Source organism: Taudactylus pleione, unplaced genomic scaffold (assembly GCF_031769625.1).
Source record: "Taudactylus pleione unplaced genomic scaffold, aTauple2 ptg000037l, whole genome shotgun sequence".
NCBI lineage: Eukaryota > Metazoa > Chordata > Amphibia > Anura > Myobatrachidae > Taudactylus > Taudactylus pleione.
In genome coordinates, this window is record NW_028284439.1 from 16568836 (window position 1) to 16586688 (window position 17853).

The window sequence follows — 17853 nt, forward strand, 5'->3', positions numbered from 1 at the left end:
AGCGCTCATCAGTGCTCCTCCTCCATGTGGCTTCTCTGCTCCCCAGAAGCAGCAGCCAGCAGGTGGGTATGGAATGGCTGGGTGACAATGGAGCTGGGTGCCCCCTTCAGGGCTGGCGCCTGGCGGCAAATGACTCCATTGTCCCCGGGAGTTACACCACTGCTAAAGGAACTCTTTAAAATATATCCTCAAATAAATAACTGATATATCAATTTAAGGCCATTTTCTTCATAATATGATAGAATATTCTATGACCTAGCCTAGTACTGTAAGTGGTTAACATATTATCTTTTTTAAGGTGCTAGATAAATGTTAAGACGAATCTGGTTGCTTTGGGCAACATCACCCCTTTTAAAAACCTGCACTTTAATAAATAAACCCCCTAGTGTACTAAGAGCCTGATTCATATTTGCATGCAAATGGCGATGTTCATGCCATTGAGCTATTGTTAGCCATTGCACATGCATGTAAGCAATTGTATTGCAATTACGCTTGCACAGAGGATTCATTCATCCCCTCCCCAGGCTGCAGCTGAATCCTTGTTACAGGTAATGGCAGAAACCTAGAGATAGGTTAAACACTGAATGTTCCTGGGGTGGGCAGCATAGTCCAGAGTCCCTTTTACTGTTCACGCCACACGGTACCCCCGCTCATATCCATAGGGGTACCCCGCTCATACCAAATTATTAATACCGATTGAATTCTCCTTTGGACATTATTTCAAGAGTTATCATCTGGATTCCTTTCGAGTTCTGCAAGGAGACTTACAACCAAAATTTGACATGTTTTAGAGGTGTGGGCTGCCACCCCATAAACTGATTCAGGAAAATGATCATTACCTGATTACCAAGTTTTGAAACCATTTTATTTTGGGTAAAACCATATCATTTTCCTACCTTTTTGGGTTTTTTTTCTCTCTTTTTTGTTCTTTACTTATATTGTTTTTTTTAACTATCTGCACCAGTTCCTCTTATAGGTATTCTAGAGGAGCATTTTCTGTATGTTTGACTTTGTATTGTTTTTTTTTTTGTGTTTTTAATATTTCTGAAGTAAAAACCATACACACATTTAAACATTTTCTGCTTCCACTACTTAACATTTAGAAAGAACACAGGGCTTTATTCAGAGGCGGCTGTACGGTCTACGACCGCATGGCCGCCTCGATGTTTGTCCAGTGCGTATGCGCACGAGGGAGCCGGCTCCTTCGTGCACATGCGTGAGATCCGCTATGACCGACAGCGCCGGTCGTAGCAGGTCTCTTTCCAAAGGGGGCGAGCTGTCCGTGTGGAAGGCGGGCCGGGGGGGTGACAGCCCAAATGGAGGCATTCCCATGGGAACGCCTGCCGTTTGGGGGGACAGAGCCAGAAGCTCTCCGGGGCTTACGACAAGTAAGACCCTACCCTAGGGTCTCATCGTAAGCCCCATCACCCTAGCAGTCGTTAGAGCTGTGGGTGTAAACCCACAGCCTAACGATCGAAACAGAGGCGGGCGGTCAGGATGCAAGCGGCCGCCCAGTTTCTGAGTGACCGCTTGCATCCTCCGACCGCCTCTGAATGAGGGCCATAGCTCCTTCTGTTTTTTTCTTACAGGCGCAATTTGTATTCTAAAGATTGTAATCCAAATATTAATTTGTACTCTCTTATCACCAGTGTATTGTGTCACTACTCTTGCAATGTAATTTGATGTCATTCTATCTATCTATATAATAACTGGAGTTAAAATCTAAGCTGCAGTTATTAATTAAAACCAATTTTATTTTTCTCAGTACTATTTAATAAGCTAATGAGGTTTTTAAAGTCCCTCATGGCAGCTGGGTTACCACAGATTGCACAGCATGCTATTAAAATATAGTCACTAACAGCCAGTTCTATGTATAGGACAATGAGTAGCAACATAAAGCAACCTTATTACTGTATTTTGAACATACTCATGTATTCAAATGTTCAGAACAACTCTCAGACTTAATCCTTATTAATTTGCTGATTGTCTAAAGGTATAAAAGTTGCCATAGTGTACAGAGTACACTGTACTGCATCCAAAACAACAGTTCAGGGAGCATAAAATGCCAGATCTTACCATTCCTACGTTACTTACCTTGCATTAGCATTCATTAATTACACCACTGATTCTAGATATTAAGGTTGACTCTGTAACATACATTATTTAATAGATAAGTGCCATGTGTGTTTAATTAGAATAGTAAAAATAGTATAAAGTTCTTGTCATTTTGCTAAAGAAGCACAAGTATATACTTGATCATACAAACTTCATTAAGCATGACAAAGAGATTGCCAATAGCATGACAAATCACCCATTAGCTGAAATCAATCTATAGTCAATATACAGCACCTTGAAAAGTATTCAATTGAATGTTTTAAACGTTACTGGATTATGAATAATGATGCAGATTTTCAATAAGGTTGAGAGCAAGTCTTTGACTAAGCTACTGAAAGACATTACCCTTTACTATTGTAAAGGCAGTCCAGCTTGGGGCTTTCTCTCTGCTTATAAGGATAAAAAGCAGATATTCCTCTGCTACTTGTTCCCTCTATAGTTCATCTAAATCAAATCAGCTTTAAAACTGGCTGCCAAGCCTCCGATAAAATTCGTAAGCTTTATCCACATAGCTAACAAGGAATTGCTCCCTGCCCTGGTGGTGGCGTTGGATGCAGAAAAGGACTTTGACAGGGTGGACTGGACCCTTTGGCTTTCAGGGGAACTTCATGCATTGTGATCTTGTGACTTGGGGGACTTACTTCATAACTTGGTAATGCCATAAAAGTGAATGTCCTTCTGAGATTTCTTTATCTTTTCCAGATGCTCTCAGTTAGAGTCCCATCCTTTTCATGATGACCCTTCAGTGCTTAGTATCTAGATTTATATGGTTAGGCAGAAGACATGGGTATATTTACTAAAGTGCGGGTTTTTAGAAGTGAAGATGTTGCCCATAGCAACCATTCAGATTTTACTTAATATTTATTTAGCACCTTCTAGAAGATAATAGCTAGAATCTGATTGGTTGCTATGGGCAACATCTCCACTTCTAAAAACTGCACTTTAGTAAATGTACCCCCTAGAGTAAGAATTTAGATAATATGTCGCCACATTAGAGACGGCAGTTTAGATCTCCCAAATTTTAATAAATATTATTTGTAGCCCACCTTATCCAAACAGTTCTTGCACATGCTAATCTTCGTTCCAGAGATTGGGTCAATCTTGAGGTTCACTTAGTCAATTTCCTCCCTCCTTACTCACTTTACTAGATGCAGCCCAGGCATAGACCCCCCTCTCCTAACCTCCCTCCTACCCTACGATCACCCACATCCAACCACCCCCTTCCCAAGAACCTCACAAGCAGACCTGGGAGAGGGACCTTGGAGAGACTCTGGAGCTGGTGATGTGGGCTAAAATTCAAAAACATGCTGCTAAATCCTCTATTTGTGTCAGGATCTTGGAAAATACTTATAAATGCTCATATCGATGGTATCTACTACCTACCTTCATTCGAGCTATATTTCCCCAGTTGAATAGATGCTGGATGGGCTGTGGAGAAGAGGGCACATTTTCACATAGATGGTGGCACTGCCCTAAACTTATGTGTTTTTGGTACATGGTACATCATTTAATTCTCTTCATCACTGACATTTAACACTGATCTCATATTCCCTCCTACCATGGATCATTCCCAATGGTGATAGACATACTCAAGCATTTTTTTGAGAAATACTTAAAGTGGGTAACTGTGCCATTGTGGCTTACTGGAAAAAAGTAGGACCCTCCCCCTCATCTTCTGCTCTACACATCTCAATTTGGCACACTTAACATTTAGAACATATCATTAGCTGTTTGCCTGAATGCCCACACAAATTCACAAGTACCTGGTCTTCCTGGATTTCTTATTATGAGGCTCACACTTAACAATCTATAGTTCTTTGCTATATGCAACACTTGCAGACTGTCTCCCACATTTCTCCCCTCCTTTCCCTTATTAACACTTGCCTAAATACCTTCCTCCCCCTCCTTTTTCTATTCTCTCCCCTCCCGTCTTCTTCCCCTCTCCAACTATTCTAACTATTCTGATTTCTCCAATGCTGTTATTTTGCTGTATCTAAATATCTTTGTATGCCAATTTCAACATTGTGTGATCATTATCTGATACCAGTTTCGTATTGTCATTTACCTGTATGATATTACAAATTTTCCTCCAATATCTCAATGAAATAATTTCTCAAAAATGTCTCCAAATGTGTCCCTACTCAGTGTTGGCTCACATGATATGTGAAAGTCCCAGTGTGGTTATTGTTGGTACTCAGGCCTTCACATATTATCTTTTGCTTATATAGCTTGATATAACATTCTGCTAATTTCTACTCTATAGATCTGGTCCGTTCTAATGGAAGTCTGATTTTTATTAGGGGTCCTAACAGTGTAGAGCAAGGAGGTCCCAGGAGAGGCATCTTCACCAAAGATGTCCTACAAGTGGGTTACTCAATTTTACAATGACTATTCGACAACCTACACTATTATCTATTAGTTCTGGCAACAGCATAAACTTGTCCTACAAAAATCATTAAATATCTCCACAGGTATAAAAAGTAGTAGACATAAAAAAGAATCAATAATAATAAAAATACAGCTGGGAATAAAGCAAAGTGTGACTGTAACTTTGGATGTGGGAACCTCACACTGAAATTTGCCCAGGAGCTCTTTAACCTCTATTTATATTGCTAACTCTACAGTGGTCCTTCTGGTTCTTACAGTAATATATGACACTATTAGTGCTGTAAAGTATTTTCTACAATAAACAAATATTCCATATATATAAGAGTTAATGCAGAAAAGGAATAGATGCAATCACATCTGTCTTTTAGGAAGAAAGAATAAACAATGTCTATCTTAGAGATAAATGGACATTTTAAGGGGCATGCTAACTTGTGCATATGCCCGATGGCTTAAAATGTGCAGAAATCCAACTATCTTATACTTGCAACTTCTTCCACCCAGTGAGATGGGATAGGAATCGAAGGGGTGTGTGAGCATAAACAGAGTGCAGTAAAGGCATGTTCACATAAATGTGGCTCAGTCAGACCTGAAGCTAAGGATATCTATGAGGAATACCATTGCTGCCTATTACAAACAAACTCTGTAATGGTGGATTCAAATTGGGATGAGCTAATTATGATATTAACAGCGATGAGGCTGATAAGATCTTGAACTTTGTGGATAAGTAACACTGTTAAGGTGCCTATCCACTAGATGATTAAAATAAGTGATTGAATGATAATGATATTGATATTGTTTGATAATCATTCGATAATCGTTTGATACTAGTTTGAAGAATTGTTTGCAGATTGTTTAAAAATGTGGTCGTTTAGACATCTATCATCAGGCCAACATGCTGGTCAACCTGACATGTTTGCTGATGATTGATTGTGCCTACACTGAATGGCTGCTCATTTAGTGTAGGCACATCACACACTGACAAATGACTGCACGATTACAATGTTGTAATCGTGCATTATTTTGCCTGTTTTCTAGTGGATAGGCACCTTTAGCCTTAAGCCTTTTGGTAGCTTGGTTTAACCAAATCACCAAAATTTTGTCTTTTGTAAGGGCCCAGACAAACCAAGCATTTCTACCACAAAAGTGTCAGTCCCTGCCTAGTTTGTTATATTGTGCATGACCTTTTAATTTACAATGTAAGGGTGGGTAGGATGGGTAAAAAACAATTGCATCATGCACCACTTTTCATTATATAGTAGGCTTTGCCAAGATTGTGTGTGTTTGAGAGGCAGCATATATTACTGCACTTACTGGGCATTTTGATTCTAAATCAAAGTTATACTAAATTAATACTCTACAAAGAAAAAACTTTGACTGAATGAAGACAAGTCTCTACATGATTATCACCACTATGTAACTTGCTAATGATCAATTTCTATAGTACTAGTTACTCTGGGTTAAATAGCCTCTATTGGCCTGAGGCCTGTGATTTACTGGTTAAAGATGACTGTTATTAATTTATTAGTTAATTATACATTTCTACTTTCTACAACTATCAAGTTCTACTGTCCTAAGTATGAAACAAGAAAAAAGCCAATGGCGCTGCAAAAAGGACCAAATATAAAAAAGTATAAAACACTTATGAAAATGAGATTATAATAACAAACAATTATAGTTAGATCTGGTGTATCACGCTGCTAAGCAACCCTAACCATAGAAAGAACAAAAAAGAAAGAAAGAACAGCGCTGTGAAACACCTAAAATGAATTGATTAGTCTAAAACCAGCTATGTAAAAAAAATATATATTTTAATTAAAATATTATGTGCTCTATAAAAAAATTACATCATTGGCCAACGAATCACATATACAAAAATACAAATGTAATGACAAAAATGACACTGTAACAAACAGTCACCAGTTGTTGAAACACCATGTAACTCTATGTCAGTTACAACGGTCTGCTGTTTTTTAGTATTCACCTATCATTACATTTGTATTTTCACATATACAAAAATACAAATGTAATGACAAAAATGACACTGTAACAGTAACCAATTGTTGAAACACCATGTAACTCTATATCAGTTACAACGGTCTGCTGTTTTTTAGTATTCACCTATCATGTGTGAGAGATATATCCACATGCACAGGACTAACAATGACTGTTTCCAGCCTTGAGATCACGGTGAGGCTAAGTGACCATTGTCCCACAAAGACCTTCCTTCTCACCAGCAAGCCAGTGCCGGCTACATCGGCTCCTTCCGACACTGCATTGGACCGGTAGCGCATGCCGGGATACACAGACTGAGGCAGAGCTGGGAGAGTGAACGCTGTTATGGAACAAACCGGTTCCGGAATCTGTTACCGAATGCTGCAGCTCATTTAAGATATATTCCAGGCTATTATTGTTCTTAGCCCCACACTACGGGGAGGCATGAGCCGGGACTGATTACGAGTGAGAGGCTCCTGCCAACAAGGCAATCGGAACCTGGTATTTAACATTATACGGGACATTTGTATCAGAAGGGTTCTTTTGGTTCATTTTTTGTAGCAAGTCACTGTTATCTCATCGACCACTTAATATTGGAAACTATTGGCGATTGCACAACAAGGATTAACAGGTGGAATTTGATAGACTATTAAGTCTACATAAAATGAGACATTACATTTGGAAACCTGTGCATGTGGATATATCTCTCAGACATGATAGGTGAACACTAAAAAACAGCAGACCATTGCAAACTGATATAGAGTTATATGGTGTTTCAACAACTGGAGACTGTTTGTTACAGTGTCATTTTTTTCACTACATTTATATTTTTGTATATGTGATTCATTAGAATGCATAATATTTTAATTAAAATATATATTTTTTTGACATAGCTGGTTTTAGACTAATCAACTCATTTTAGGTGTTTCACAGCGCTGTTATATCTTTCTTTTTTGTTCTACTGTACTAAGGCCTGTGATTTTCTGGTTGAATTTAATATGTTTGAAAACTCACTTTTGGATTATTGTTTTTTACTAGTTATTTCCATATTTTCAATGTACTTTTCTTTTATTAATAATTTACCTTCCACTAAATTCTTAGAACTCTACCTCCAGTCACTTGTTTTGGCCAGATGCCTATGATTTGCTGGTTGGAAATGTATGTTGGTAATATATTATATTTTTTACTAGATTTTCACTGTTAAGCTATTAGTTCTTGATTACTGAAAACATTCTATAGGTTTGTATAGTTTATTAAACTGATATCCTGTCTGCCACTGTTGTGCAACAATGTTCAAATATATGCTTAATGCTTTTTAAAATGCCATGTGTTTTTGCTGCTGCTCTGTCACTTAGATTAGTCAGCCAAGACACTGCAGCCATTGCCCAATATTGGTAAAAACAGTATTGTGAGCTGTGTGGTGGTCAAAATTGATTGGAAATGACTGGAAATAAATGTCTTTGCCGTTAATAATACAGTAGGAACAAAAACAGATCCAAATTACATTCTTTTAGCTGTTTTTATTAATTTTTTAAGAAATCCAAAACCAAAGCAATTAATGGAGGTTTTACCAAAACAGAACAATGATTTAGAGCCAAAACCAAAACACAGGGGTCTGTGCACATCTCTATAGTTAACAGCACAGATCAACATTTTTTATTTTTGAAGACCCCATGCTCTTTGCTTTTTTGAATTTGTCAAGGTCAGACTATGCACTGAGTGTTTGTCCTGGTAACACTTTTGGGTTAATCCTGTTTTTTTTAGTTTTCTATTTACTACATTAGAATACATCTTCTTCAACAAGATAATAATTATGATGCCTGGGGTCTCATTGGATCCGCATATACACGTAAATGTATATTTTCGTGTGAATTCACTTTGTATCTGCATTTTGGATCCCTTTTGTGTCATCCATACATACTGTATGTACAGTAGGTGCATATATAGCTGTGCTATTATGTACCTGTCACACTATGAGATACTCCAGTAAAAAGTCTCATTGTATAAAAACACAGGTCAAATGATTCATCTAAATGATTTTCTAGTTAGGTCTTTTTGAAAATATAAATTTATAGATGAAAATGTGAATGTGGATTTGAAGTAAAGAACAGACTCCATTAGCAATGGGTATGCCTGGTGTGTTCCTTATGTCAAGAACATGTTTTAAAAACCTTTCAGACAGCCTATCTTTGTAATAGTTTGACACTATGCTTTTAAGTAAATGCTGGGTGAATGTGTTTATTTTTTACAGGTAAATGAGAACTATATTCTCTCTAGAATCCTAGAAGTGCATTTTTTAATATAAATAAATAGCAATGTACCTCTAGATTTCTTTTTGATACTGATGATACTGTTTTACGAAATGGATATAATATTGTAATTTGTGTTTCAGGATCTTCAAAGAATTCTCAATAGCAACGCAGTTGCATACATTGGTTTGGAAAATCCAGTTCGTGGCAATGGCAGCCTCAAATCTTACTCATCACCATCTCTCCAGCAATTAGCAATTGAAGTAACAAAAAAGGTAACATTAAACGTTGTTGTCACAGTGGGAATTAAGGCCCTCATTCAGAGCCACTTGCTAGCAGCAGTACGCTCGTTCCGAGCGATGTTCGCACATCTGCGCATGCGTACGGATCGTTATACGCATGCGTGAACCAGTCAGTGCGGCCGAAATTCATGTGCTCGCAATATAGCGAATGCCTGCTATTTTGAGTGACAGAAAGAGGCGTATGTGGGTGGTAACAGGGGAAGGTGCTTGAAAACGGGGAGTGGAGATCAGAACGCAGGCGTGCTTAAAGGTGAAAACGGGCGTTTTATGGGTGTGCATAATTAATACAGCAGCGTCATTGACCACGTCACTGGGTTATTTTATAGCCAGAACTGCTCGCAAGATTGTGGTAGCAAAAACCAACCACAAGAATAGCGAGCAGTTCATACGCTGGTCGATGTACTCGATTATTCTAATAAATAGCGGACATGACGTATGGTGCGAACGGCCAGGGGGCGTTTTTAACAAATAAACGAGCGTATGTTTTGCTCGCTCGTTCAGACTTAGAGGTGTGAACAGACTGCAATTTGCGAACGGATCATTTGAATAGCCACCCCTTGTTTTTGAACGAACGACCGCAAATAGCGAACGGCTCTGAATCAGGCCCTAAGTGCTTGTATTGACTATTTAATTGATTGACTGGGTGTCTGAGCATTGCTTAAGGCCCACCAAAGCACTATTAACACTATATAGTGTAAAATAAAACATTAAATGAATCAAGACTATCACCCATTATCCAAGTACCTCTCCTGTATACAACTACCTATTCCCTGTGTCACCCCATCTCTGTCTCATGTCTCTCCTGTCTCCTTTGTGTACTTATATTTTTCCTCAAATAACCTGTGCCCCTTCAACTTTCTACATCATCTACCATTTCTTCATCTTTCCCTTGTGCTTTTGATGTGTCATTTCTTCTTTCCAATAGCTGCTTCTCTTACTGTAACTCTCCATTCTTCCAATTTGCCTCTATTTTCATCACAGAAAGCAACCCCCACTTTCCCTCTCCATCTGCTCTCCCCTGTGTCTCAATGCCTGCTTCTCTCACTCCCTCCCTTACCACCTGCTCCATCACTACTGTTTATATTAGAGATGTCCCGGTCTGGTTCTCAGAGAACTGACAACAACCAAATTTAGGGGTTCCAACTCAAAACAAGTCCGAGTTCGGAATCACTTTGGGGTACCAAGTCGAACCGAGTCCTGGTTTGAATCTTCCCACGGTACAGAACTCGGATTATAAAAAAAACAAACTTAGGTTTTGGATTGCATGCCAGTAGGTCATACTTCTGTAATTTTATTTTTTTTATTTCGTTGTTTTTTAAAAAATACAGATCCAAAACTAAAACACGTGAGGGTGGTTTTGCAACACGACAACACGAAGACAAATCCGGGTCCATATCCAAAACCAAAACGGAGGGGTCAGCACACATCTCTAGTTTATATATGCCCATCCCTACCTCAGGTATTCCTCTCCTCCCAGCTACCACAATAGGAGTTTCCTCATTCAAAGTAAAAGCACTCTTCATTAATAGTAAATTTTTACAAATAAACCTTCACACATATTTTGCTCTCATTCCTGCACTGTAAATGTAGGAAACTTGCTGCATTAAACAGCCCATCTAGTCACACCATGCCGTGGCGTGACTTTGTAGTGCCGAGAGTCTTTTTATCCAACTTTTTCCCTTCAAATGTGTCTTAGTCGCAAAACGATGTGAATAGAACACAAAAGCAGCTTATGCTGAATAAAATTATATGTTGCATGCCTATATTCTGTGCAATTGCAGCTGTATCTGCATGTGAAGTGCTATATTACTGTGTCGAAGCCACTGACACTGTAATGTAGCATTTTGCATGTATTTGATATATATATATAACAGGCAATGTTCTGCACTCACACTTCCACACTATTGCATTGCTTGGGTGCACCCCAAAGGGGTTAAACCTTGTATACTCCTGAATAACACCACTGTATAGTGATACAAGGGGCACGCACCTGTCTTCTTTTTAAACTTTGAAAACAATTTTTTATCTGCAGCAAAGATTATACATCCAACAATGGGTTGCGTAAAAAAGTCGATGTTTCAGTCTATACAAAGACCATCTTCAAGACATGCAATCCAATATTAAATACACCAACAAACACCAGCATATGACATGCTCATTACTCGAGACAACAGCACAGAATATACCTCCCCAGGCCCCTGTATTTATAAGCATCAGCCACTCCACTATGTATGACCTAAAAACCAGCATGTTACTACAATGTTTTACAGCCTAATAGGTATCAAGTCCTACGGTAATCTACTCAATGCATTTTCATGCCTAGCACCACTGAGTTCCCACTGTATTCATGATCCTCAGCTGTGTTAAGGCACAACAGTATGACATCATCGGCGCTGGCTCTATTGCATTGCGTTCCACTAAGTGGAATGCATGGCACAGCGCATGCGTGCTACCACAGGATCCTCACCGCTGATCAGCGCATCCTTAGTAGTCAGGGAGACCATCCCATATAGTATTTAAGCTCATTGACATCTGAAACTGTGCTACTACAGGAACCTCACCACTGATCACAGCACATCCTTAGTTGTCAGGGAGACCATCATATTATGGTGTTTCAGCAATACCACATTTCAGGGCATGTAAGCATTTTATCAAGGTAACAAACAAACTAATGAAGCATAAAGCTTACCTTATATAGAAAGTATCCCACCATGTATGCATGCACAAACTGGAGGATGCTGACCATGGCACTCCATGTGGCATCACATCCTGATGATGTGCATCACTCTGGCGCTGGTGTCTTATAAAAGATAGACAGTTAATAGATTGAAAATGTTTAGATAGATACGAGATATAAGACAGGCAATAGGTCAACAAGGACAAAAGGTTGACAGGGACAAAATGTCAACACATTTTGACGTGGAAGAAGGTCAAATTTTGATGTGGAAGAAGGTCGACAGATACAAATGATCAACAGGGTCAAAAGGTCAACATGTTAATGGTCTACACATTTTTTTCTAACTCTAATCTTCACCCTACCCTCCTCTTGGTGCCTAACCCTCTCTCCTAGTGCCTAACCCTAATGATAGGGGTAGGTGCCTGACCCTAACCATCCCTCCTGCCTAAACCTAACCCTCTGGAAAGTGCCTAACCCTCCAGTAAGTGTCCAACTCTAACCTTAACATAATGCTAACCCTAAAAAAAAAATGTGTTGACCATTTGTGTGTCAACCATTTTAGTGCCGACCTTTGACTCTGTTGACTATTTGCACCTGTTGACCTTCTTCTATGTCGACATTTAGTGTGTTGACCTTTTGTCCCTGTCAACCTCTTTTCCCTATCTAACATCTGGCGCCAAATATAATAGGGAGTGATTTGAGAAAATGTGAGAGTTTAGCAGTAAACTATCACTCACTTTAAGCTCAGCCAATGTAATAGAGTCCGAGGACATGCAAACTTGCATGTTTTTAGACTCAAAAAACTCTCACAATTTAAACTCTCATCCAGATGTTTTCCCTATTATGAAGATAAAACTGGTCCAATGTGAGAGATTACTGCTAAACTCTCACATTTTCTAAACTCTCACCCTATTACATTTGCCTCTGGTGTCTATTTAGACATTGTTGACCATTTATCTGTCTTTCTGTAGTCTGGTATCCCTCTGGTGCATCCAGATTTAATGCACATCTTCACTGTGATATATAAATAAACATATGGAAATATAGTGCAACAAAATATAATATTACCCCACACTAAAGGTAAATAGCAAGAACTAGAGTATCGGCAAAGTGCAATAAATGACTGTAATCACAAATGCCAAAGGAATGAGACTAATCATATATATCATGCTAGAACAGGGTCACTGCTGGCATCAGGAAAAACAGGACAATGGATTCCTGGTGTTAAATAAATAATAGTAGAATGTGACAAGAAAAAATAGGAACTATTAGCAAGAAAAACCAGTGGCAAAAACCTTGGGGATCAGTCCCCTAAATGACAGCTAGTTAAAAGCTAATTAATAATTGATAATAGTAATTGTTGTACCTAAGCTAAGCTATGCAAAAGCTAATTAATAATTGCTAATAATAATTGATGTAATTGCTAATCATTTTTGTTGGCAAGGAAATGTCGCCCTTACAGGACTGTGCATCAAACAATATCAAAACACATTAATGGCTAACCATGCTAAAGATAGATGATCAAGCCTATGTTATTAAGCAGAAAAAGACAATTTCTATGGGGGAACAAGAAAGGAACATCAATAGTAGTCGGTACAATGGTATTTTAAATGCAAAGTATAACTTTTTTAATGTCCCAGTACAAATGAGGAATTGATATTCTGGAAAAATAGAATCAAAATTAAATTTGGTAGTGTGGACTCTACTCAACTAAAACCAAATGCATTTATTGAGGGTATTGGACACAGATCTAATGCTAACAAAGCCATAATGGCTTCAGTGATCCACTGTGCAGCAAGATATTGCTGTCATATTAGTTCCTCTTGCAAATGATTGTTTCACAGACAATTGTTGTTGAAACTACTACTCTTCTTGGTAAGTTTCTGGGATGAAGATTCCTGGTGTTAATGAAAAAAATACATAATAGTAGAATGTGACAAGAAAAAGTAGGAACTATTAGCAAGCCTTAGCACACAAGTATTCTACTTGGGAATTGTGGATTGAATTATGAGAGTCAGTTTGCCTTTGAAAATTGGATGTAAGATGACTATCATTGATCCCTAAAGAGGAGGTTGATGATGAATGTGTTGGCGGTGGAGATTGCATGTGCTGGGCTCTATCCGTGCTGCTTGTAGCTGATTCTGGACTGCTTGTTATTATATATGATTTTCCAGATTTTGATATACAACTTGAAGTAAAGCACTGGAAATTACGTAATAGGGTGGAGGTACCTAGATGGTTAACATCCCTACAGTACTTTTACTTACTGAGGTACCCCAGATGCTTTGACAAATGTCAGAAATTGGGAAAAATATTTCTGCAATCCAGTTTGTATCACTGACATGAAGTGATGCTACAAGTGGCTGACTTATTTCAACACAACCATTATTCTCCTTTATTTTATAAACTTGTTATTGTCCAACAGATTCTTCATTATAATCATCACCATCCACTTTAGTGTCAGATACAAAATTATCTCCCTCAACCTGCTGCACATTGACAACTTACAAATTAGAGATGACTGGTTCTGAGTCCATCCGAGTCCCGTAACAGATCTTTTTGGGGTTACAAGTAGAACTGAGTCCTGAGATGGGTCTTCTCACCAAGTTCAGAACTAAAAACTGGATGTTGCATGTTTCTGGATTGCATTTAAGTCCCTCCCTTGTGATTTCAGTTATCATTTCACACAGGAGAGTATATGGAGAGTGTGTGGGCTGTAGTTTATGCTGCAATACTACATACTAGTCACCAAAAGAGAGTTGTAAGTAGATGGAGTGGGTGGAAATAGTGTAAAAGACTGCAGGCATCTTTGTCACTGTGTACATTTATTTGTCAGACACTAGCACCTGCAATCCAGTGCAAGCAGGCTCTTGTGTATGTTTGTTAGAAGTGACCATAAAGTGATCTGCACCTACTTACAATTGTTTTTCATAGACCTGCTGAGTGCTATTTTTCAGCAGGAGCAAATCTCTATTCCAAAGTAGTATCCTCTATTTCTATGTCTAAACCATCATCATCATTACTTTTACTACTACTCATTCTCACATTAGACTCTCCTCAGGAATCTTGAAAGTTTGTGAGCACACAATTTTGTCAAACTTCTGTAACATAAAAATATATGTTTCACATTAAGGGGTAGATATACTAAGGTGCTGGATTTTAGAAGTGGTAATGTTGCCTATAGCAAGCATTCAGATTCTACTTATCATTTGTCTAGCATCTTCTAAAAGGTAATAGCTGGAATCTGATTGGTTGCTATGGGCAGCAACTTCTCTTCTAAAAACCAGCACTTTAGTAAATATACCCCTAAATGTTCTTTATGTGTACTGATTTGCCTGTTTTAGTGGTGGAATTTGGATGGAAATTGGGACATGGTTCATGACTTTATGTTTAAAGGTGGCTAAACTGTGCCCCTGTTTAGTGAGGTGCCTACCTACTGGTTTATCAGAGGGCTTGCTGGATAGGGCTGCTCTTATGGCTGACTGATGGACCATCTATTTGTGATAAAGAACATATAAGTTTTATTAAAGCAATACCTCCACTATTCTGCACAGAGTGACGTAGAGGTTAGCACATGGAGTATCAGTCAGATCCCTCTTGCATTGTACCAGAGAATAAGGGATCTTATACACAATAGTTGCATAAATTACAAAATCATTAACAAGAGGGTGTTTACAATTGAGATATTTGATTGGTTGATGCATAGGAAAGGGTTGCAACAATATACAATAATGCATGTAACGAGGTTGGGTCTCTTAGTAAATAAGTAATCAATATCAGATGATGCGTCTGTGATCTTTGACATCATATGCCCTGGTCATCATGACATCTTAGATTAAATCTTCTCGAAAGGTTGGGGTTATCTTTTCAAGTAAACATGAAAATATGGTTAAATGTATCACGCCACAGTCTGTCTGGCTTCCAACTTTACATATCACATAGTCCAGAGAAGTAGTCACTTTTATGACTTGTTTTTCAATTATAAAATACTTTTTTTTAACCCATATCCATCTGAATCACTGTAAAAGCTACAAACACATATATTAATATAAAACCTTAATAATTCCTTTATTTCAGGCAATACTGAATAAACAGATTGTACTATTGTTATTTAATGATTAATTTAGTTACATGTCCCATATTATTGCATCACTCTAGAACCACTAAGGCTTAATTTAACTTTCCTAAAGTTTTCTACCTGGATATCCCCTGTCAGCCCATTTGCCTAATTTTTACTTACATTTGTAAATAAATACATTTCCAATTAATATAATTGCTAATAGATAAACTGTTTAGGTGCCACTATTCAGTACAGTATATAAACGCAATAAATGGGCTTATAAAACATATTTTAAAAGAATGATTAAAGCATAGAATAAATTTTACATACTGTATATATTTCTCACAAATTACAATTTATAAAATAATTTAAATTGGCAATCAAATTATAGCCCACATAATATTTCTTTAACACAGATATACTCTTTTAAGTTTGTTATCAGGATCCTACACTGATGCATAGGACTAGAGATCCCTAGGACAAAGTTTATAACTTGGATTTTCCACCCTGCCATTACTAAAAATTTTCATGTACTCCTGAATGTCACAGAGAGTACCCCTGGGGGGTCATTCTAGTACCTCAAACTGAGAACCACAGTACTACAGGAACAACAGCACACAGACAACAAATTTAGTAAGAACCAATAGTATTTAACTTATCAATAATGGGTCTATTTAAAAGGCACACAAAAAAATTGTAGCTGTTTGCTTCGCAAATTTTGCTATATTTATATATTATAAAGTGCTGTGGCAGCCCATGTGATAAAGGGCTGACCCAACAAGGTGCATTCAAACATTTTTTGCATTTTCAAAAGATGTTTGAATGCTCTGAGCCAGCAGGGTATCGAAGATGATTGAGCCGGCCAAGGCAGCGGAAGAATGCTGGAAAAGAATTCCTCTTCCCTACTTTTGTACATTTCTGCAGGTAAGAAGGCACATAACTCCATCTACAGATCGCATTATGCATCTCAAAAAAGATGGGAGAGGCTTCACTTCTCTCATCTATCCTTTCCTGCACAGCCCCCATTATATCTAATGGGGGCCTCAGGAAAGTGACAGGAGAAATGAAAAGGCAGAGAAATCAGGGGCCTATTCATCATAACTAAAATGTCCCATTACACATGCAGAAATTCTAGTTTCTGCATATTTATGGTGATGGCCCATTCATCATCAGGGAACCGATAGGATCACCTGACATTCAGCAAACTTTGAAAATGTAAAGTTTTTGGAGTTTGCCTGCGACAACAAATGCCATCATTAGATGGCGCTTGTTCTCGGAGCCCTGCTCCTTCCCATGGAAAGGAGTTCTGGGGATGTGAAGAGGGATCCAGTCACACATGCACAGAAGACAGTGATGGGTAAGGTAACGCTGCTACTTCTGTAGCAGTGTTACAAATTTCGGGTGCAGCTGCTTTTCGGAGCAGCTGCCCTGCACTGAAGCAATGATGAATTGTTCTGGTGAAAAGTATCCCCAGGGGAAGATGGATACTTAAGTATCTCCCATGGCAAGGTGTATTCTTAATCATCTTTGGCCATATTAATAGACCTCTCAGTCATTTCTCTGCACTTTTCATGTAACTAATTACAGAGAACACAAAAGTATATTTGGACTAATGGAGAAAAATGGAGCACCTAGAAGAAGACATGGACACAGGGAGAACATACAGGTGATGATAAAGAGTATAGAAAAAGCACAAATGGAGCAACTTCATACCTTGTTAAAACCATGTTGCAATACTGGAGGGGCAGATATAAAAAGTGCAGAGAGATTTAGAGTTGGGAATGGCATGTCCTAGCTCAAATCTAAATTGCATTGTAAAGATAAAACTGTCCAGCATTTACCCTTTATGCAAAAAAAAAAGTATTTGCACCCCTTGCACAGCAACATGGTTTGATCAAGTAGCAAAGTTACTAGATTTTTTTCTTTTTGCTTTGTTCCCATCTCAGTATCAGTCTCACAGACTTCCTGTCAATAGCACCCAGGTCAGAATGGCTAATGCACCAGTGCTACCTCATTATCTATTGTTTGAAATTGATGTCAAATGCAGCCAATATAAAGCCTGTTGAGAAA

General features: G+C 38.3%; 1 protein-coding gene across 3 annotated transcripts in view; it reads left to right on the top strand.

The window, feature by feature from the left end:
- The window catches only part of NAALADL2 (N-acetylated alpha-linked acidic dipeptidase like 2), an 860785-nt gene that overhangs the window by 601227 nt on the left and 241705 nt on the right, over positions 1-17853 (top strand). For all 3 annotated transcript variants that reach the window (XM_088452339.1, XM_088452338.1, XM_088452340.1), the window contains one exon: positions 8888-9019. In XM_088452339.1, the coding sequence (XP_088308465.1) occupies positions 8888-9019 (132 nt within the window). The remainder of the gene's footprint in view (positions 1-8887; positions 9020-17853) is intronic.